General features: G+C 42.7%; 1 protein-coding gene across 5 annotated transcripts in view; it reads right to left on the bottom strand.

The window, feature by feature from the left end:
- Positions 1-10,593: 10,593 nt before the first annotated feature.
- The window catches only part of SPATA6 (spermatogenesis associated 6), a 59,657-nt gene continuing 47,016 nt past the window's right edge, over positions 10,594-23,234 (bottom strand). For 2 of the 5 annotated variants that reach the window (XM_090048339.1, XM_090048340.1), the window contains exons 12-13: positions 20,750-20,850; positions 12,875-16,413 (exon numbers count right to left, since the gene is read on the bottom strand). In XM_090048339.1, coding sequence (XP_089904465.1) covers positions 16,233-16,413; positions 20,750-20,850 — 282 coding nt within the window. In that variant the 3' untranslated portion in view covers positions 12,875-16,232. Of the gene's footprint in view, positions 12,016-12,874; positions 17,371-20,749; positions 20,851-23,234 lie in introns of those variants that run through there. The other 3 variants (XR_016442477.1, XM_090048341.1, XM_090048342.1) reach the window with 3 other exon arrangements.

The following is a 23,234-nucleotide window of genomic DNA, read 5'->3' on the forward strand; positions in this document are numbered from 1 at the left end:
CAAGTACTTTTGGTGTTGGTATGCGACCAGCACATGCATATATGCGCTATGCCTAAGGCAATGAAGATCGTGGATACAGCATGTCTATCTATAGCTTCCCAGTTTATCCGTCCACCTAATGGACCAGGCTACTTTCAGCTTCATGGTCCTGCCAAGACATACTACATAATTTGGAGGAAAGTACTTTTGCAAGTGATAAAAGAGCTTGGTCTTACTAAAAACTGGATGGAAGACTGCACCCTCCCCTTGTAGTAGAACTGAGTGCCACGTTTCCTACTATAACTGTGTTACACTGGCTGGTGTGTGCTGTGCAGTGCCTGGTACTTAGCATAAACTGAGATGAAGGCAAGTTAAGCAAAGCTGTCATTCAGATGTCGCCACATAAAGAGAGAAACGTAAGAGTGGGGAAAAGCCAAGGGATTCTCTGAGGCTACGCTGGCCAAGGTGGCGTGCACGTGCTTATAAGACATCACACACTGCCCAGAATTTGCACAGGATAATTAGGGCTATACCTCCCAAGACATCATCTGCACCTCAGTTCAGGGCCAGCACCTCTGGGGAAGGGAAGGAGTGATTAGGCAACTTCTTTGGACAGGGTCAGGAATTTGCCACACATGTGAACATGTACACAGGAAAATTTCTGATTCTCCAGAAGGGACTCAGAAAATTTCTCTTTGCCCCTGACACTTCTTTCAGGTCCAATTGATCCAAATTGGACTGTTTCACTTGGATGAATGGACCCAAGGGTTTGATTGGGTTGACCTGATCTGAGACCAGCTGCATTTCTCTATCTACGCATTGAAGCTAGGAACTGCTGCTCTCACGTGACATGGTCTCTTCTGCAGACCAGATTTCATTTCCCATAAGGAAATGTGGTTTCCCTTCTGGCTACACTGTGTGATGCATCATGGGATATGAGTATGGCCCCACACCCATCAGGCTCCCAGATGACACCAGGTCATTTACCCCAAAGGGAAGTGCCATCTTAAGACCACATGTGCTGAGTCGGTTCAAACCACTTCATTTTTGGACGTCACCAGGAACTGACGTGAGTCTACTTTTGGAAAGCACCGTGTTAAATATGTCCCTCCTACGTGAATGCTGTTTTTGATCATTCTGCTTCCTCTCCTTCTTCCACTTACATTATTCTCCTTCTCACCTTCCCTCTTTCCATCTCAACCTTTCCCCCATCACTCAACTGTCTCTCTCTTTCCATCATTGTTTGTCTCCACGTTTTTGGCTCCAGTAATCCCCAGTGCTGGTCTGTCCTGGTTGCTCCCTTGAAGCCTGCTCTTACACTCTCCAGCTCCTCCTCTCTGTGATTTGCGATCCTCAACAATTCAGTATGCAACCAACACATGCATCTATGCATTATGCCTAATGCAATGAGGTTCTTGCTTACATCGTGTCTATCCATAGTTTCCCACAGTTTATCCATCCACCCAACGGACCAGGATACCTTCAGCTTCATGGTCCTGCCAAAACGTAGTAAATAATTTGGAGGAAAGTACTTTTGCAAACACCAATACTGCTATGCAAGTCCAGAGCCCTCCTCATAGATTTGAGAAAGGCAAGACTCCCAAGAGCACCTTAAAGGTGGCACAACAGTTAAGACTGGAAAATGCTATTTAGCAAAGTGAGAGAATTGAATTTACCATGAGCACTAGTGACCTTCGTACACCGTAACTGTGCAGAGATTGGTCTGCCAAGGTGCCATCCATCCGACAACGCCAAGATGCTTTCACATTGTGACAAACGAAGCAGATACTAGCAGGTAAAACTCTGGCAGACTTTGGAGGAGACTTCTGGGGATACAGGCTCTCACATGGGCTCACTAAAAAGGAGATCATGTAGTGTGATGGCAAATACTAAAGTTGGGACTATTTTTTTACACCTGAGGCCAGAATTTCAGCTGATGTGAGTGTATTACCAAAGGAGCAATGTGGATTTAAACCAGCTCCAGCTCAGGCCCATGCAGTTATGGTCTCGTAGACTGGCCTTGTGAAGGTGTATTTAGATGTTTCAAAAAAAACACCTTCCTTGGTATCCCAGGAAAATGCAACAGCAAGGTAAGGGAATGGGGTCTTCAAAATACAGCAGGCTCAAGTAAGATTTAAGCAGAAAAAAGGGATGAATAAAGGAGGAGAGGCATGAAACCACACAGGGATCCACCCTGCATTAAGTTTTTATCTTCTGCGCCAGCATTTCTCAGGGAATAGTTTGTCAGCACTGCAGGACTCATACATCCTCGCTCTTCACAGCTTGTGATAAATAGCAATATCCTAACAAGAACACATCGCTTTCAGAATTGTAATTGATATACAAGTCCATTGGCAGCAGGCATTATTAATGATGCCAATACATATTTTCTTATTAATCTTCCATACTAGGCTTGTGTCTATCTGCAAATGATTATCATTCATTTTCCTGACAAATCTATCAAGATCATTCATTATTGTTCAGCAAAGGATCTTCTTTTAAACAAAGATTAATAACTTTGTGTTTTATCGGGATGGCTGAGCAAAAGGAAATGAAATTAACAATGAACCCAACAAACATGTCACCACTTTAATTTACCGGAAAATATTTTAAAATGTTATTTAAAAATATATGCAATGGTAGGCACATTTTATTACTAAAAAAGAAAAGAAACTCCATATATTTTAGTGTGACAGATAGCAAGCTAGCAAACAAGGCGCCATTTTTTCCCCTTATAGCTCTCGGCTTAGCTTTCCTAAAGAGGAAGAAAGATATGATTATACAGGTTGCTTATTGTTTTGATTCTCATAGGATCATAAGAAAGTGCAACTCTATGGGAAGCACAATGAATTAAGGAAAATAAATGTCTTCCCGTCCACTAGGACTTCAACAATGCCCCTCACCATCATCCAAAGTCATGCAAGGCCTTCTGGATCCACACCCTTAACTTTCAAAAATGTGACTTCCACCCTGATGAAGCTTGGAAAACCAAATGGAGTTCACAAGAAGTCCCAAATAAACAACTTGTGATAGATCCAATGCAGAAGGGTCCCTGGCTTTGATCTCCCGTGATGTTCATGGGCAACTCTAAATTGCATCCTCACAAACAAATTGCAGATACTTGATGCACAAATGGAAAATTAAAAACTCTCCAGTGTGAGATGTGGTCACCCAGAACAGAACAGATAACGACTCAATGTCCGATCCACAAATAGGAAGATTTCACAGAGATGCACTCTGATGTTCCTCATGCAATTGTCTGGCTCGACCATCTAAATACAAAATTAAAGTTGCTGTTCTATATCAGCCATATGAAAGAAGAAAATAGGGAAGGACAGCCAGAAAAAGACCTCACGAGGTCATCTAGTCCAGCCCTCTGCTCAAAGCAGGATCAATCCTGATTGAATCATCCCAGCCAAAGCTGGAAGGCGCACATCTCTAAGTCCACATCGTCCATCCAAGGCCGGAAGGTCCTCGTCCCTATTCCACTCTTAGCACACGCATAATCAGAAAGTGCCTCCTAATCTGCAACTGAAATCTCCCCTGCTGCAGCTTGAGGCCATTTCTCCTAGCCCTGTCCCACATGGCCATAGAGAAAAGCCCATCTCCATCCTCTCTGCAATCACCTGTCAGGTATTTGAAGACTGGGATCAAATCCCTCACCAGTCTTCTCTTCTCCAGACTAAACAACCCTAGTTCAGAAATGCTGATGTTCAGCAGCTGACTTGGTCACAAACGCTGGTCGGGTACTGTGGCAGAGGGCTGCCCCCAGCAGTGGTGGTGCCAGCTAGTGGAACAGGGCAGCTACCACCAAGGTGCCTCGGCCCCTCTCTTATTCCCATACCCAGCATTTCCCTCCTGGTTGGCCCCAGTAGATCCTGAAATCCCTCCTTCAGGTGCCAGCCTCCCCCTTCACACCTTTTGCAGGGAGCATGGGCACTTAAAGTGGCTGGAAACCCCAGGTAGCTGCAAGTCACCTCTCTGTTTGGCATCATGATGCTGCAGAGAACGTGCCTTGAGGTCTTCAATGGTCTGGGCCCAAGTGCAAACACAAAGGCAGGGCTCAAATGCCGTTCCCCTGGGGTTTGGGCTACAACTCTAACCTCCTGACCATCCTCACACACTAGCCATTAGTTTTCATTGCAGCAAAACTGCCTCCACTTCCAGGAGGGCTGTCTGGTTGGCGGAAAGACTCCGCACGGGAGGTGGCTTGTCCAACATCACCCAGAAGGTCAATGCGAGAACTGGGAGCAAGACCTGGGCTTCCCCAACTCCAAACCAAGCATCCCTGGTACTAGACCATGCTTCAGCCTCTGCAAACCTGCCTGCAAGAGGAAGGCAAAGGCAAAACTCCAGCAGCCCCAGAGCCAGTGGGCATATATGGTGCAGGAGATGCTCCTCGTGCATGGCAATATGCTGATCGTGAGGCCAGCAGAACTCTCCCCTTGGGGGCTGCTGAAGTGAACAGGAAAACAACCATGGACGTTAGTGCAGGAAGGATGGGCGTGCTGCCTCCTTTTTGCAAGGCCCTTCCTGTCTTTCTCATGTCTATTCCTTTTATTTTTTTGGATATGGTTGGGGAAGGAAGTTGATGGGATCTGGTTGACTTTGGAAGAAAGGGATGATTTTGACAGTGGGTTGGTAGCAGGCTCTTAACTGGCAGGGTTAGAGGAGTACCGAATGCCTCTGCTCTTCCCACCTTCCCTGGATGCGATGAGCAGGGCATTCCCAGCAGAACAGGGCGTGAAAACATGGTGGCCGCAGAGCTTATAGGCTGGTCCAAAGACGGTCTTTGAAGGAGACCTGTGGAGCATTGAAGTTGACAAGCCGAACATCCTCTATCTTCAAGGGACATGGTGATGCTGGGTGCAATTGGCCCATGGCCCTGTCAGTGCAATTGGTCCGGTACCATCAGTGCAGAATCGTGCCCATATGCATTCCCATTTCTTTTGATCTTCCCATCCTCTAGCAGATCTCCAAGTCCGGAGGCTTTCCCCGACATCAGAGCTCCGACCTCCCTTCTCATGGTGTCTTGACCTGTTGGGATCATTAGATCCAGAAACGGTTACTGTTTTCAAGTGGGACCATGAACCCCACGGGAATTCAATTATAGTCAGACCAGAAGTAGGGAGACTAACTCTGTCCATAAGGAAAACATGGGATTTTTTTTTTTTCAGTAGCATGATTGGGGGGGGGGGGGGGCGGGCAACTAGGGCAGCAGCCTCAGGTGCCTTTTGGGGTGGGAGAGAAGGTGCAAAAATACCGGCTGTAGCTGCTAGTGCACCAGTCACGCTGCCCAGGATGAAAAGCTGCCCATTATGTCTCTGGATTTTGTGTGTGTGTGCTCTCGGTAGAAATCAAAGCACTTGCCACCAGTCCAGTGTTTTCCCTTCCCTTCTTCCTGGGAGGGGAGGGGCAGTTAAAACAGTTCTGAATTATGTATTCAAAGAGTTTCTCCTACAGATAATAAGATTGCTTTTTACCTTCTGTGTATTCACCGTATTGCACCAAGATGCCACATGGCAACTGCAGCAGGTAAAGGTTAGAAGGGTTATTTTTTGTCTTGGGTTTAGATCATTGCTTTAAAGTGCTGACATATTAGCAAGAGACTTTCAGAGTGTGTTTCTGCCCATCTCAGAGGAACAACAAAACACACACCACTTAAATTGGCTGATGTTTAACTATACACTTCATTTCTACATAACTAAGCCTACACTTTCATCTTTAGGAGATTTTTAAAAAGTATGGGGGGGGGAGCTACAAAACTGCTCACGCCGAAAGAGCTTGGCCCTTTTCAATCTATAAAACAAACAAGAGAAGTGGAACAGGAGTGGATGCAGAGTCGAATTCAGGTAGCTGGGAGGGGAAAAGAAAAAGACAAAGGAAAAAAAAAAAGCAAGCACCTACTTTTGTTAATTGGGGCAATATTTTAATTCGGTCGATGAAAACTATGCAGCATGGCCCAGGAATCAGAGTTCAAATGAGTTGTCTCCATTGACTGTTGTGTGAGATTCTTGAATGATTAGTCTTAATTAGCATGGATCGTTAATAACCGCTTTGGTTGTTAGGATTGCAATGATCTCGTGGCTTCCTTGAGTTGCTTATGTGGTTTCCCAGCCTTAACTCCAATGTCTGAAGCTGTTTCTAGGAAGACTATACAGCTATTGCACAGGGCTTTTTACTCGTGCATGCCCAGATTTTAAGTTAATAGGCCATTATGACGAGCTACTCTCATCTCTTGTCTAACACAGGTCATAGCACCTCTTCCAGTAATACATCCACAGAGCCTGTACCGTCAGCCCATATCGTCTTCTAGTCTTGGAATAAAGCAGGTGATGAGACGAACAACCCACAAAGTGCCTGGGCAAGCTGTTCCTTGCTTTTAACAATTTGGGTCCAATCTCTGGTCTGAATTTGTCCAGCTTCAGCTGCCAAGAACTGGGTTTCATGCTCCCTTCCTGCTATGTGAAAAGGCTATAAAAATACCCCAAATAATTACATAAGGATGCCATACAACGGGAACGTACAGATGCAAAATGAAGTGAGGTTGCTTAGCACCAAGTGAGTCAGTAGCAGAACCACACAAAAACGTAGTCTCTCTGCCCTGGTTACTCTCCATTTTGGACCACATTGAGGAAAGTGTCATGCAGCACCGGGTAACCAACAGATTAGCCAGGTCAGAATGAGTTTTAGTGAATCCTCATAAAATATTTTATGAGGCTAAGATACCAGACTTCTGCCCTTTGATTCTTACATATCACTCGGAAACGTAATAGGTGAAATAGGATCTGGACTACTGCTAAAATAAAAGCTATATAAGAGAGCTGTGCAATGAAACAAAGTGACAGAGCAAGGATTAATTTTTAAAGTGGCAGTTTTTTCTTTCAGCATCTTCGCGGGTGAAAGGTGATGTCTTGCTGATCTGGGATTTCAGATAATCAGCTTTGAAATGTCTATACCCAAGGGAAGAGGTTAGCCTGACAAGTTGTGTAACTAATAAGAGAGGATGACAATTCACTGCCCCCCAAAAAACTTTTCTTCGTGCAAAGTTCAGGCTGAGGGGCAGTGACTCAAGATCGTGAAACGCAACACATACGTTTCTGAAAACCGGGACATGCGGAGGTCAGGTCCGAGTCAGCCCTATTAGACAACCTTGACTTTCTCCACCTGAAGCTGGCAAAAGCCATTGGGAATGGTTCGGTGCGGATGGCATCATCTTAAGGAGCAGTGAGGAATGACTAAGAACGTGCTGTCCTTTGTGTTGGGTTGCACAGCTTGGAATTGCAGCTTTTACCACTTTGCACTCCCGATGCGTTTGGGAAAATCACGTCAGAGGCCGCACGAAAGTCAGGATCCAAAGAGGAAATACAAACCACGGTAGACAGTGACTCGAGGCAAAATTCACCCTCGCCTAGCGAAGCAGAGAACATCTCTACGCGGTGCTGAGAAGTTGAACCCACTTAACTCAAGTCACACTAAGCAATATCCAGACGGTTTGTGTCAGCTGTCAGGCCCGGATGTCTTCTGCCAGAGGGGAGACGAAGCATATGCTGGTGGTACCATTCATGGGTCCTTGATCACAGTGATGCAGAGACATTATCCAACCTAAGCAAGGGAAAATAATTAAAGTTGTGTTCCCTGGCGAATCAACACTAAGCATGGCTTGAAAGCTCCCTCGAACCAAACCCTCCATTTACACAACGAGTTCTTTCATCCGTGCACAGGTTGACTGGTGCAGGTCGAGTAAACCCATCTTTTCCGCAGCTCACAACCACCTGAGGAGTGGACACAAACGCCAAGGTCCTGCGTTCCTCTAGCTGCCTTCCCACATCTCCAAAATGCCTCACTCTGTCGCCTTCTTCTGCCTTTGATGCGTTTCCCACCTCTCGACCAGAAATTTTCTACTACTGCATATAAGTCAGCAAGGCACTCCTATCGCATACTTGCAACTGCGTTCATCCATCGCTTGTAGAAACTGCCGCATTTTGGACACGGACAAAATGATGTCCTCTCTTAGCAGGCTGCCAGTTAGCCACAATATGACATCAAGGTACAGGAGGCTCCCAAGCGAAACACGACCAGGGCCCAACATGTCTGGAGCAAGAACCAAAATGCCAAGCAACATGATGTTGCCAGTCAAGGTGTCCAAGCATGGGACACAACAAATGGGACCCTCAATGCCAGAAAAGAGCAGAGGGGGGAGGGAGGGGGGTAGCAGATGGATTAAGATGGCAGGAGGTCAAAAATCTGGAACTCTTTTTACTTAAGAGATGCTGGGTTTGTGCCATTCCTGCCCAATATCCCCAGAAGGGACAGACGCGTTCTCCCACAATACACTGTGAAAGCATTTGTAGAACAGCAAAGTTTACGAGAGTGTTTTGAACTATTTGATCTGTCCCCAGAAGTCATAACGCAACAGTGAGTGAGCGAGCAGAGCACCAGAGCTGACAGAGGGCATTGGAGTGATTCCCCTTCTAGCACAGTCTGCTATTACTCTGGCCATCCTCCCTTGTGACAGACCAACACACGGGACATAATACGAGGCAACATAGGCTAAGTGCAGATGTCTTCTTGCTCTCAGAGGAAGATTCTTCTGGCCATCCTCTGGATTAGGGACAAGGGAAGCTGGTTTTTACTTGCCTTGTAAGCATTTTAGGAAAAGTCATTTTTCTTGCATCCATTAAAAAAAAAAAAAAAAAAAGGGTTGCTCAAAATGTTCGTATGTGGTTTGCAATTGGAACTTCAACAACAGCTGCATTCAATTTAATATGTGAGACTCATAAATGTCTCATGCAGTGCGATAGTTCACATCGGTTTGAAGGAGAAAATTCTGCTCGAAGCACCGGCAAGTAACAGTGTCAATTTTTCATTAACCTACTGCCACTGTCTCTGTAGAGTTACAGCCATAAGTAAGATTACTGTTATAATTTCTTCTGATCCCCAAGGCAGAAAGTTTTGAGAACTTTTTAAGGTTATTAAAAAGAAAAGAGAGAGAGAAAGAGACTTAAATGGGAGGTAGTTTCAGTTTACTCTCATATTTCAAAAATCAAATCTTTGCTTTAGACACATCAAAGCAGAAGCATCAGTTGCTTTGTTCCTGGCTAGTAGAAATCCTACATCCTCTGTGAAGGAGACTTCTTCATATACAACAGCTGAATACCAAGTAAATATCTATCTATCTATCTATAGTGTGTGTGTGGGTACATACGTGTGTACACCCCCCCCAATATTTATATTTACATATACATACATACACACACATTTATACATACACACATATATACACACACATACATATATAGATATTTATATACACACATACACACACATACAGATATTTATACACACATATATACACACCTATACACATACACATGCATATCTATATGTAGATATCTATATCAATATAGGTATGTCTAGATAGATAGAGTATCTATATATACCTATACACACACATATATACATATATGTACACATATATAGCAAACACATTCTTAGAAGCCAATTCTCCTGTGCCATAGATTTTAAATTGGTGTAAGTCCACGGACTCACACTGTTGTGATCAGCGCAGTGTGCTTCCCAGCCTCTCCTCCAAATAAATGCCCTGGAGAGCTGCTGTCAACCATCTGAAATGAAGGAAATAGTGTAAAAGCTATTCCTGCCCCTGCTGCTGGCTTTTCCCCTTTTCTGGTCACTGACACCAAAGAATACAGGGGATAGGGGGGTTGATATTGGCTCTTCTTGGTAGACAGTGGTTATAAGGGACTGAACAGCCACAAGACCTGACAAGAGAAAAAAAAAAAAGAAAGATGCTGGCTCAGTTTTTAGGAACCAGGATTAAATACAATAGTGGATATAACCTGAGGGTCCACAGCCTTTGAGAGCAGAACGGCAATCTTAAATCGCGGGCGTGGATTAATGTGGAAGACGGATGTCTTTTTACAGGAGAAGACAATCGAGTTCACAGTGAGGAAGGACCTGTCTTCCATGGGGGGCATTTAACAAAAGAAATTTAGCTTTTGTGAAGATGGAACATACCAATCCAAATCCCACTCCTTTACCCGTGCTCCCCATGATGCCAATCTTGTGCTTTTAAATCGCTTATCAATGCAAATGCAAGACCTGTATAATATATGGTTTCCAAACGGTACAAGTTGTGTCTTAATCTCCAGCATTAATTTCTAGCTCAATGCTGGGTAGCGGCGCACTACTCATTCATTTTGTGCGCTGTGCCCAAGCCACAATTAAGAAAAATCCTCATGCTCCCAAGAAGGCGCTGTTTTGATTGGCCAGGTTACCATACATTATTCATAATTCAAGTCACTAGAGGATTATTCAGTGTTTTCTTCCCCCTGCCTTTTTTTTATCTTCTGACAAGTTTTACAAAGGAGAAGAATGGGGTATAGCTTAGTTGCATTACATCCAAGATGCTGCCTACACAAATGCCGGAGAGAGAAGCTAAATGAACCCCAGAACATATGGCACTCTGCTGACAGAGCTCGGAAACCGGTTCTGCATGAGCAACAAGGAACATCTTGAAACGTACAAGACATATGTGTTTTAGGAAGAAGATTGAAGTGTTTCGTAATAAAACAGGACAAAGTGAAATACAAGTGCTGTATAAAATTTTAATTAAAAACTGGTTTTACCCGTCAACGTGAATATACAATATGTTTCACAGATGGATTTCATATTTAAGTATTATCCAAACCAAAAACGTAAATGAGACAAATAAAACCTTCAAAAATGGCACGGAGGCTAAAATGTATGTAAACACTAGATGATTGTGGTGGAAACAAGACAGGCAGGGAAGGAACCTCCTATGGAGTCCTTACTACCAGAGTGCTCAGTGAATCCGTGTATACAAACTATAGTCTTGGTAAAGACACACATAGTCCAAAGCTCAAAAGAAAAGGCCAAGTCAGTATTATTCGATAAACATATGCATCAAGTTATCAAAATGGATACAGCCCATATTATCTTTTTAAATGTTTAAACTGGTTTTTACGCAGCCATCGTCCACAGAATCTGGGTGTAGGACACACAGAAAGCAACACATTAAATTACCTGCAACAGATGGAACAGATGATTTATATTCTCCCAACCCACTGTAAAAAATAAAAATAATAACAATAATAAAAAAAAAAAAAGCCTTCCCATCAATTTTACAGTATTAAATGCATGTCTGACCCAAGCATAGTATTTAACCGCATGCTCTGGAGGACCAGAAGGAACGAGTCCTATCACGTTAAAGGCTCTTCACCAAATCCTCTCGGCCTCCAGTCCTCAAAGCTTTCAAAGCTAAGGGCTCTCAGCAAAAATAGCTTACCTGACAGCAATCATCAGGCAGTATTAAGGCGAGAACTTGCCTCAGATCATCCAGGCTTCTCTATCTGATCGAATATTCCCTGAAGTTGACACAGGAAAGTTGAAGATTAAAGATTTCCACCAGGTTATCTGGGAGAATTACCCTGGATTTCACAGAAATTTTCCCTTTCAAAGCAAGCGAATCTATGAATCCCAATCAGTCTATGAATCTAAGTACAAGAAACTCAGAAATACAAAAAAAGGCATGTCTTTTTTTCCCCCCAAATGAGTGGTATCAACAGTCAATACACTGTTAACAGTAACTCTGACACTCTCTCCCCTTTTAAAAGACTGATGTCAAGATAATTAAACCCCAATGGAAGCACAGCTATTGACTAGTGTGAGAGATTTTACATTTGACATCTCTCACGTAATAGGAACAGGACTTATTGGAAGTTCATAACGATCATCTCCTCGGAAAGTGGTTCAATTGTCACGATATATAATACTCGATCTTCCGACTTGCTCTTTATTGGCTAGTATGTACCACCACATGCTTCTGCCACAAGACTGGGCATCAACCCCATCAATGAGGTAGTTAATGAAGATCCGCTGCCGAAGGCCGGTTTCCATCAATTCTGTCACTGGAGAACAGCTTGGAGTATCGATCGCTTAAGTTCAAGGGCCAAAACGTCATGGAGAAAGAACTCTTCAAAAGTCCCTGTGCCTCTGTGCAAATAATTTCCATTTGAAAAAAATCAACATTTTGACACTTTTTGTCATTCTATAGATTAAGTAGTGTATCTCATTTCCCATCATTATGACGTTAGATTTCACATTATCCAAAGACACCGTCATGTGATTGTTCTTATACATTGAGCGGCTCCTGGGAAAAACATTCGCCTTGCACAGTTCAGTGTTTCTGAAAACACCATAAAGTTCAGGTATCAGGATTACACCGTAACAGATTGTGGCCTGCACGTAGAGCAAAAGGGGGCAAGTCACCCTGATCACTGCTATCGCACAACACAGCATGCATATACAGTTAACACCAATATGCAGCAACACCTAAGTAAGAGCAACACTGCTTACCATTCTGCATGCATTCAGCAGCCCCCACCCCCTCCAAAATAGCACAAGCTGCTTAAGAACCACATAGCACCAAGGTACTGCTGCCAACATGTTGCTACTATAAGGCATCAACTGTAATATTTTTTTGAATTGTCAAAATAAGCCACTGTATGGCGTGAACAATTACCCACACAAGAAAAGGCCGAAAGGAAGAATAAGCCATGTGTGACAGAGAGGTCTGTTGCATTGGTTAATGCGCCAGTAGAAGGAACTGAAGTGGAGGAGCTTGTGGGAGCAAATAGTATATAGGATAAGGAAGACCAGGACCCACATGAGCTCATTTAAATGAAGATTAGGCCAACAGCAATTGTAAAAGCAACGTATTATTCTTTGTTTCCAGTGAAGTCTGCCAGCTCTAACAGACTCTCTTCTCAGCAAGACCAGGGCTTGGTATAAGAATTGCAAACTTTGTGCCTGAACAGGGGATTGAGGCTCCTTCCAAACTATGATTCTGTGATTTCTGACCGTGACATGATAAAAAAAAAACAACTCAGTAGCGCGCTGGGAAAAATCTATATCAAAGTTGTGTTAATGATTGGAGATGGAATCAAAAAAAATAAAAATCTGGGACAAAAATGAAAATCATTTTATAATTGCATCCATCCCAGACTGCAAAGCATTTTGTAAACATTCAATGAAGCCTCGCCTCATTTCCCCCATTTTATAGAAGGATACAGGCAAAGAGGTGCAATGATTTGCTAAGGTCTTCTGTGAGACTATGAGCACAGCCAGAAGTAAATCTTTGGATTCTCAGGTTTGTTATTTACTTGAAAAGTCATCTCCCTATACCATGTGTCTTTTTTTTTTTTTCCTGCTGCCCCACTGAAAACTTACAGGCAGCTAGTATTAAGACTCTAGTGATTTGCCCTCATTACATTTTAAGCTGCTCAAAATGTTTAGCCTAAAAGTTTCGAGTTGCTCCAAAGAGTTTTCTCTCCATTGGCCTTTCCATTCCTACACCTTCAACGGACCAGATTCCCTTAGCTTGAAAATTAGACAAAGCTGATGCTTAAAAAGCTTGACATTTCAACCCCTTAATTCACCATAGGGCAATGCTGAACAGTTTTTAAATGCTACTACCGTTAAGCAAAGAACCCAGATTTCCACTGAGGACCACTGTTTTGTTTTTGCAAAAAAGAAAAAAACAATCATATGAAATTGCTGCAGTACTGGGAATGAGGACAAAAATAGCTTCAGTTTGACTTATTAAAATGGAAGTGATTAAAAAATATTATACCAATTACACTTTTGTGTCATCAACAATACCAGAAGGCAAATAATGGCTTGTTAGAAATACTCCTGAGCTGTGACAGTATGGAGGGAGGAAAAAAAAAGAAAAGAAAAGAAAAGACTTACCCGATAAAGTCTAATTCTCTCCTAATCTAGCCCATTATTTCTAGATTTGAGTAGGCAGTTTTCCTTTAGGAGGTAAAATGATGGTAGTGGAATTATGCCTTCTTACTGTCACTAACACACCACTTTGTGGATGGCAAAAGATAAGGAAGGAGCACAGAAAATGCTATTTAAAGCTCTACTCAGAAACCTAGAAATTTGCATTTGATAGAAGGGATTTAAATTGTATTAAAAGGCAAGGTGCACTAAACAATTACAGTTTATTACTATGTTGGTTCACTGCCTGAGACTACACTTATCACTCGCTGCAGTCGCTGAGAAGCAGCAGTCTTCTCTGCACTTGAGCTGTATGCATATTAATGGAAGGTTACCTAAGCACACAAATGGCAGAGAGGCCAAGAAGCTTTTAAAACAAGTGGTTTGCAGACTTTGCTTGGCAGACCTGAGCAATTTGGGCCTGGAGTCGCATTCTGGGTACAAATTTTCCATTAACTCGTAAGAAAGGGATTCCAGCGTGCTGCTTGGAAGGGAACTTTTGGCTGTGCTCAGTGTACATGGTGTAGGTTGCTCCCCGACTTGAACAAAATGGGCGTGCCCTCTAGTGCAAGGTAATTGTTCCACTAACATGACTCATTGGCTCTTTCCTTAAAAATCGGTGATGTTACAGTAGCACTGAAGGATGAGCCAAGAGTCAGCCAACCTTTGATTTATTCCAGGGGTGGCCAACGCACGTGTCCCGCAAGTACCATGAGCAGCCTCTGTGTGACAGACCAGGGAAGGGACAGGCAACACAGCAGCAGAGGATAGGGCACGGAGCAGTATACAGAGCAGCAGATGAGGCAGGGAGCAGAAAGGAGAACGGTCCATCGGGAAGGGGATCAGCGTGGCACTTGGGATGGTGGGGGGAAGTATTACTTTGTGGCATGCCTGCCAAAAAGGATGCTCCCCACTGGTTTATTCCATGCGTATTGGCAGATTATAGTCATATATTTTGCTGCCTGTATTGCTGGTTTTATCTGTCTAAATAAGCAGACAAAATGATGCTAGTGTAACCAAATCTGCTCCCCCCCACCTACTTATTCAGTGAACGAACCAGGACGCACATTTGTTTCCCTCCTCTGTTTTAAACAAAGCGGGAGAAGGACACTCTTGCCCTTTTCAGTCATTCAGCTTATTCAATAGATGGGCAATTTGCCCTGGCCTGTTTATGTGAGATCTGTTCAATTGGAGGCTGAGAAGGTTACCTCTCCGGGGAAAGCATCGAACTGCTGAAGAACATTTGGTGGCCTTTAACAAAAAAATGACATTCCTGCCAATAGAGCCCCAGCAGGCTTGTAAGGACAGACTCCAAATTTGGTGGGATTGTGATGCAGGGACTTCGAAATGTTTGCACTGGGCATACAAGCTCATTGCCTAGCTCTGGGCATCTGCGACCCCCTTCCCACCTCTTAAGCATGTCAGCAAAAGCAACTGTTGCTTTCAACAAGGAATCTGGACCCTGTTCAAGGCAGTGAACTGAGCTGCGGGAAGAAGGGAGATCCTTCCACTCCAAGGATGGTGGTTTTGTTTCATTTTTGTTTTTAAAAGAGTCTGACATTAATAGTAACGTCATGCTTAGAAATGTTAGGAAGCGTTTGTTTTGGGGTGGGGGCAGGAAATCCTTCTCCATTTCCACACCCTGTATAACCAGGCATTTACCTTCAAGATGCAGCTTTTGACCAGACAAGGATATATTCTGACTTGTTCTTTCTCCCTCCTGCTGCCATCACCCATTACCAAACTTGGAAACAAATTTTGTGCCAGTTTTAATAATTTAAGTAAAACGGGGCTCACTGAAAGCCTGCCTGATGATGAACTAGAGCAGTGGGGCCAACCTTTTTAACAGGAGTGCCACAAATAAGCCCCACACCCTCTTTAAGTGCCACTCTGGTCTCCTTCCTCTGCCTGATTTCCTGCTTTGCTTTCTACTCTGTACTCTCTGCCCAATCCTCTGCTCTTTCTTCTGCCCTGTGCTCCCTGCCTGATCTCCTGCTCTGCCTTCTGCTTCCTTCCCTATCTGCTGCTGTGTTGCCTATCCCCTTCCTGCTGTTGTGTGCTGCACGCAGGGGCTAACCATGCCCCTTGTGGCACTCATGCCACAGATTGGCCACCCCTGATCCAAAGACTTAGTACTGGCTTCAGATTTGAGCAGTCAGAAAAGAGAAGTGGTGGTGAAAAAGCACCACATTGGCTTTCTAAGAGGATAATGCACCGCATTCAAGTGTTCAATAGCTTGGGAATCTGTTTTCAATCTCAATGCTTTTCCTTTAGGGGTTCCTGTTCAAAGGCCCCACTAGCCCATAACAGGTCTTCCCAGTGAACATTACACAGTAAAAAATGGGAGTACAAATATTTGTTATGCAAAAATAATTTTCATTAAAAATATTAATCTTCTGTACTATGCACTTCCAGTAGGATTGCTATCAGGAGTGTAATTTTCTTTCCAAAATAGTGCTGGAAGCTTTTTTGTACATGTTTCTGTATATTTTCTCCAGGCTGTCTTCAAAGATAGCTCTGTGAGGTTTTCCTTTATAGTCAGCTGCTCGACTGGACCAATATTCACCATCATCTAACTGAACGGTGGTGTTCTGCTGCACAGATGAACTGTCGACATAAGCAAAGCCACAACGATCAAATCAAGGAAAGTAAGAGGAAACATAAGCCTACAAATACAGTGTAAATCCAGATATACTGCTGATAGAGATAATTTTCCGAGATAGAAATAAAGTTATACTACAATTACTCCTGTGAAATGGAAGCTCATGTTATTAATCCACAAAAGTCCTACTTAAAGGTAACCAAGGGTTCTTTAGGAAAGCCTCCTTAATAGAGAGAGGATTCACTTTGGAACAGCATGCAGTCATTTTGCTGTGTTTTGACTGGCAGAGTGAATAGGTATTGAGCTGCTTGCAACAGCAACCTAGTAGGATTTGTATGTCCTTTGAAGGTCAAAATGTAACTACAAGCCGCTATTGCAATAAGAAGGCAACCTATTCAAGTTATATTAAATGGCTTTGGTGACAGCTGTAAACTGTTCTACCCTAGCATCTTACATTACAAAAATATTTTCCCAAACACATCATGATATAATGGCAATAGGCTGTTACTTGTGCTCCCCAGCAGGTGCCCCTGTTTTAAGAACTGTTTCTCACATAACTATAGCTTCCAAAAGTCATTCTTGCCTAAAACCATCCGGTGGAAATTATTTCTTGAAAGCCATTATCAAACAGTGACAGATTTTAATATATTCATATCTAAATTTCATGGACTGTTTGCCTTCTCTTAGAAGCCTGAAAGAAAGGTTTAAATATATTATAAACATAATGGAATGAGCCAGAACCATTTTGTGTTATATGCAGGACATGAACAGATCATCCCAAATTTTAAAAAGCCAGCGTGGCTATAGTAAAATTTTCAAATATATGCAAGCATTGCAGGAGTCTCAGTCACTTCAGAAATGAGATTTTGGTACTTTTGAGATGCTTACCTATTTTCTCAAGACTCAGATTCCTATTCGAGAGCCTTCAGAGTGGCCTATACTGCAACCTTTACAGTGGGAAACTAAATGGGACATATGAGATTGGTGAGGATTATTTTCTTCTCTAGGAAATAAAAGATTTGATTCCAGAGGTACATTGTCAATGTTTTGTTTTTGCAATACCTGGCTGGGTCAACAAAGTCTTAACATTTTTTCCTGAAGCTAGTACTTGTAATATGGTAGGATAAAATGAGAGAAGCCACATAAGTAAAATTATTCACAAGGGTTTACTTTGCTGGCCATAGCAAAATAAACACAACAACATGACCAGACTCCTCAGGTGAATAAACTATATCAATTGTGCTTACATGCAATGTGGGCACAAGGCTGAAATATGCTAAAAGGCCATATGGCTCTAAAACTTAATCTTCAAAATTTGAACCTTATTGGACTACCTGGAAATTAAAAATTGCTTTTCCTGACCGACAAACCAAACTGCACTTTATGGATGCAATACAAAGGAAATAAACCTGCAGATAATTTCAAACCAACAAAAAAGGCCTAACAACTGCATATTAAATTTTGAGAGGCCTGTGTAATTGGACGGACCTTGCATGGGCTGAGCTAGGTATAAATATTAGATTTGTTTTTTCTCCTTTTCACAGCTGATAATATAACCCATCTTCCACAAAAGAAGCCACAGTCTAGCCGACGGGTTGGCAATGTTTTTAGGAAGAGTGCCAAAACCCCCCCTATCCTCAACTTGTAAGATGCTGGCATGCCAAGGGTGGATGACAAGGGAGCCACAAGGGGCCCAATTCTTGTAGTGACAGAGCAGCCCCAGCCCCTTTCCCCCCATCCACCGAGGCATGCATGCCAAGCAAAATGCCTCTGCCTGCCATGCTCTGGCACCTGCACCCCAGGTTGCCTACCAGTGGTTTAGCCCATATATTACTTGAATATTCATCCTTTATTTTCCTGGATTACATTTCTAGCAGTTCTACTTCCTTATTTACAGAGTCCAGTTCCAGCAGTTCCAGCTACCAAGAAAAGCCTGGGCCAAAGAAACCCCAGCTCCTTATGCACCCACATCAAAAGATTGTTACGGACATGTTGCTGCATTATGCGATGATTATGCATACATCCGCTGAGCTGCTAATTTGCAGCACAGAGGGGTTTTTTTACAAAAAACCGCAGTAGAAAGAAAGCCGGGTGGTGCATGTAGCTGCAATATGTGCTGCCCAAATCTGGAGCCTGACCATGCTCCACATGCCCAGATTGCTGCTGCTGCTGGAGCCACGGGAGGCCCCCCCAGGACCCCGGGTAAAGCTGCTGGGGTTAACCGAGGTCCGGGCCCCGGCCTCCCCTACCCCACCCAGGGTAACTTGCCTCGTATCAGAGAGCATGTGCAGGTTTGTTCCCCAGGGACAAGCAGCAGTGGCAAAACTACGTGCTGCTGCTGCCATTTGTCCCGAGGGAAACTCACGTGCACGCTCGTCTACACGTGCCCTAGGAGAGGACGCAGAGAGACTCCGAAAGAACAACAGTAATGCCTGCAAACTCCACATTACAGTGAAGATAAAGGATGTAAACCTTGATCAGTTTACTATTTCTGGTGTGTTTCCATTAGTCATTCCTTGCTCATGAGATATTCAGCACTGGTCTGGACAAAAAGACAGTCATGTTAGAGAAAAGTCAGTTGCTTGTCTTAACTGGAAACCATCCTGACAATCTGAGCTAAGTGATCTGGGAATTACACACACAAATCATATTAACAGCAGAATTTTTGCACGCAACTCCCCACTCTGAAATACCTGTCATATGCCTTTGTTCCCTCATACATCTCCTTTAGGAGTCCCAGACGTTCTTCTTAGAGTGAGTCATATGCTAAATATTTCACAAAACACGGACCTTTTCCATACTCCCAGTGGTTTTCAATCATCTACTTTACTGCCAACATTTGGTCGACAGGACTATGTCCCTCCTTGAACTCTGTCTCTGTCCTTGTACCCTGCTTTTGTACACTGTGGCAAAAACTGAGCAGTCAGGCTGGCCCTGACGTCTTACGCATCTCACCAATTTGCGGAGTGGGATTAGCGCTGCCAACATCTAACCCTGAGGTACAGTACTTTCCCCAACCCAGTGCCACATTTCATATCCCATCATTTCTTGCTGCTGTAGTATTAGGATATGTTGCTTCTTTTATTCATGTTCTGAAGGTTCAGCATCAATCTCAAAGTCCCAAAGCTCCCTCAAAACAAACTCATACACAACACACTTTGTTTGCTGCAGCTATAAGGACAAAAAGTGAAGGAGCAAACAGGACACTCACAGAATAAAGGAGAGGACAATAGGTATAGGGGTATTACCAGCAACTTAACTAGCTCTGAAACCCGGACAAATCAGTGCTTTGTGTCACAAGAAGGTAAGATTTTTTACTGGCTTCCTTGGATATAGCTGTACCTCAATTTCCAGGACTAAAAATGGCTTTTAAAATTATACTCATAGTTTTAAAGCCAGTAAACTACACAATATGAGGAACTTCCTTTTTAGCGTATGCAAAGGTTATTCTTGTCATTATGAAAGCTTCTGCTGCATTTCGCTACGTTTTGACAATTCTTTTAGGTCAAATCCAGCTAAGGGTCACAATGCATTTCCAGTATACTTCCAAACAAAAAGGAAAAGCATATACGCTTAATGTTTTACATGTATGCAATGCCTTTCATTCTTTTTAGAGAATGTTTTATGAACTGCTAAATATAGACACACAGAGTGCCACTGAAATGTAATCACCTCTACAATTTTGCAGTTGCAATCAGCCAGTGCACTTAGAGTAAGAATACGGGAGCCTGATTCTATGTACATGAACAGAGCTAGAGAATACTTGGACAGCCAGAAGAGACCTAAAGTTCAGGGCATCATCTGTAACACAAACTAAACAGTGGGCTACTCTGTTTATCTACACTACCATCAATGAATGAAACATGGAATACAACACTTGATCATTAAGGAAAAAGGTTTTTCAGGAACGTGCCTGAAAAAAAATTCCAAGCTACTAAGTAAACCACAATTCATTTTTATATTTCTACAATCTATCATAGACACATATTACTTAAAAATAAAAAATTACACTTACTCTCTGAGATTACAAAATTTAAGGTAGTGCCCCAGGTTTATTTTTTTTTATGACCAATAAAAATCCTGAAATTGGGGATTTACGAAAGCTGCATTGACACTGTCTCAATCACAGCGGTATGAAAGACACAATGATAATTAGCTGTATTTTGCTTTTAGGTGCAAAGCTTTGTAGAACTAACTTGCACAGAAGCATGGCCATTTTACAAAGTATCGCACAGTTTAATATAGAAGGTGAATTTAGGTAGGCATAAATTTTGCAGGTAGATTTCATGGTAGTGAGATACGTATACTAGTTCCATGCCTTTCATCAGACAGATTTCATACCTGCTCTGGAGACTGCTGCCCAATGAGGAGTCTTTACATGAGTCCCTAGATGAGCTTCCTTTCATCTTATCCAAGCCTTCTTTTGATGAGTTACTCTCATCCTAAAGAAAAAATTAAACCAAACAAGACAGAAATCAAACTCCCATTACCCTGATTAAAGATCTCATTACATATGGCACATGTGTGAATGCGTGCACACACACACCCACACTCACTCAACTCTTTCCATTTAGCAGACTGTTAAAATACTTGCATTTCTTGGGGGAGGAAAAGGTGTAATGTACCAAATACCACTCATAATCACTTTAATTAAATCCACTAGAACTCATCTAATTATTTTCAGATAATACACTCATCTAATCATTTTTAGATAATACACTGAAACTAATTTCGAGACGTTGGACATGCAACGGCCTGTGCAGACAATACCAGCCACTAATGCTTGCTTACATAGGTGCATGGGGTGAGTGTTACAAAACACCGATAGCAGCATTATATCCATATCTTGCATAAGAGAAACACCAATTAATATTCATGATCTCATTATAATATGCCTGTGTTATTCATGGAATACATTTTATCAGTAAGTCGTATTTTTAGAGGTCAAAGGTTTTTCATTCTGGTACGCAAGGTAAGGAAAAAGGGTACATGGTTAGTTCACCTGACTTTATGGCAAAGAGGATGGACACAGTCACTTCAGTGATGATTTTAAGAATAATTATATAGGTGTCTTCACTCCTAAGTACCTTACAGATATCAACCACTGTTCAGCTCCCCCCTGTCATAGGTACATAGCCATTTTGAATAAGTCAGTGGCACAACAAGGACAAGTATGTAGGAATCCCATCCCTTATTTAACCATGCATACTCTATGGGTATGGTGTAGACACAGTGTTAAAAGAAGAAGATAGAAGACTGCTTGGAATCAAAGCCAATTGCTGCAATGACTGGTAAACAAAAACCCTTCTATTATCTCCAAAAAAAATCAGGCAGTAAAAATAACCAAGTTTGTTGATGATACAAAACTAGGAGATAGGACAATGAATATACACATTAAAAAAGAAGGCAATAAAAAAAATGGAACAAGTTGAGCCTAAGACTCTAGCTAGAATAAAAACGCAATTTATAGTGGTGAATTATAAGGTAATAAGGGTGCGTTTGTAAACAGGAAAGCAAACTCTGCAAAGAGCAGTCACATACTATAAAGCACAAAGCAGGCGAAAAGGGGCACAGTAGTAAATAAATGCTGAAATGATTGTTGGAGGCAAATTAAATTCTGAAAAGCAGAAGAACGTGACTCAGATGCACACAGGAAAACACTGATGCACATTACAAGGAAGAGCTTGAGTGACTACCTTTGGCACACTCTTCACAGTGCTGGTTGCTGCAGAGAAGAAACAGCAAACGTGCAATGGAGCTATTCTGCATATGGTCTCAGAGGTGATGGCTATTCAGGAAGGCAGATAGGTGCATGCTCTCTAGAATAAAAGGCATTACTGTAGACAAAAAGCCATCATCTGCTTCCTTAAATGAAGCAAACTTTGAAAGGGAATGCCAACTTGAGCAATGGCATCTTTTTTACAGCATACTGATTAGGGCTGTGCGAAATGGCACCTTTCTATTTCGTCTTGAGTTTCAACAGAACAGCATTCCATTCTGAATTTCATTTTGATCCAAAACAGCTGTTCTGTTCCGTGAAAACAGAAAGGTAGTTTCAACATTGTTTTGATGTTTTGCTGGGGACAGGGAGTCAGCTGGATTGACTCTCCATTCCCAGTGCTAGATCGTGCTGCGGCGGGAGTCAGCCCAGCTGGGTTGACTTTCATCCCTGGTGCTAGATCAAGCCAAGGGTGGGAAGTCAGCTCAGCTGGGCTGACTCTCTTTCCCCAGCACAAACTAGCGCAGGGGATACGGAGTCAACCCAACTGGGCCGACTTCCCGCCCTCTGCCGGATCTTGTGCAGGGGATGGGAAGTCACGCCAGCTGGACTGCCTCCCCATCCCCAATGCTATGGTCGAAACATTCAACTAGCCTTGTTTTGGTTTGAGGCTATTTGGACAGCATTTTTTTCGCTTCCATTTTGCTGTTTCAACCTCGAAATAAGTCGAAACAGTGTTGAAACGAAACAGCTGGCAAAATTTCGCACAGCCCTAATACTGATCAGTCACTTTACTATTTCCTTCTCTCTGCTCTTCTCTACCCTGTTCACTTTATATACCTGTTGTATCATATCATATCCTGGATTCTGAGCCACCTGGGGAAATATGAATAATTCCTGTGCCTTTTACCGCACCAAATACAACAGGGGTCCTGATGCTTGACTGGTGCTTCAGATGCTAATCAAATACTTGCTACCTACTACAAACCTTCTTTATTTCAAAGTTGATTAAAGGTACTGGGTCTACAAACAAAAGAGGATACAAACCCAAATATTTTATCTGAAAGCCAGTCAGTAAATTATGCTACAACATCTGGACATCATGCC

Source organism: Crocodylus siamensis, chromosome 5 (genome assembly GCF_052110815.1).
Source record: "Crocodylus siamensis isolate JL-2025a chromosome 5, ASM5211081v1, whole genome shotgun sequence".
Classification (NCBI taxonomy): Eukaryota; Metazoa; Chordata; order Crocodylia; family Crocodylidae; genus Crocodylus; species Crocodylus siamensis.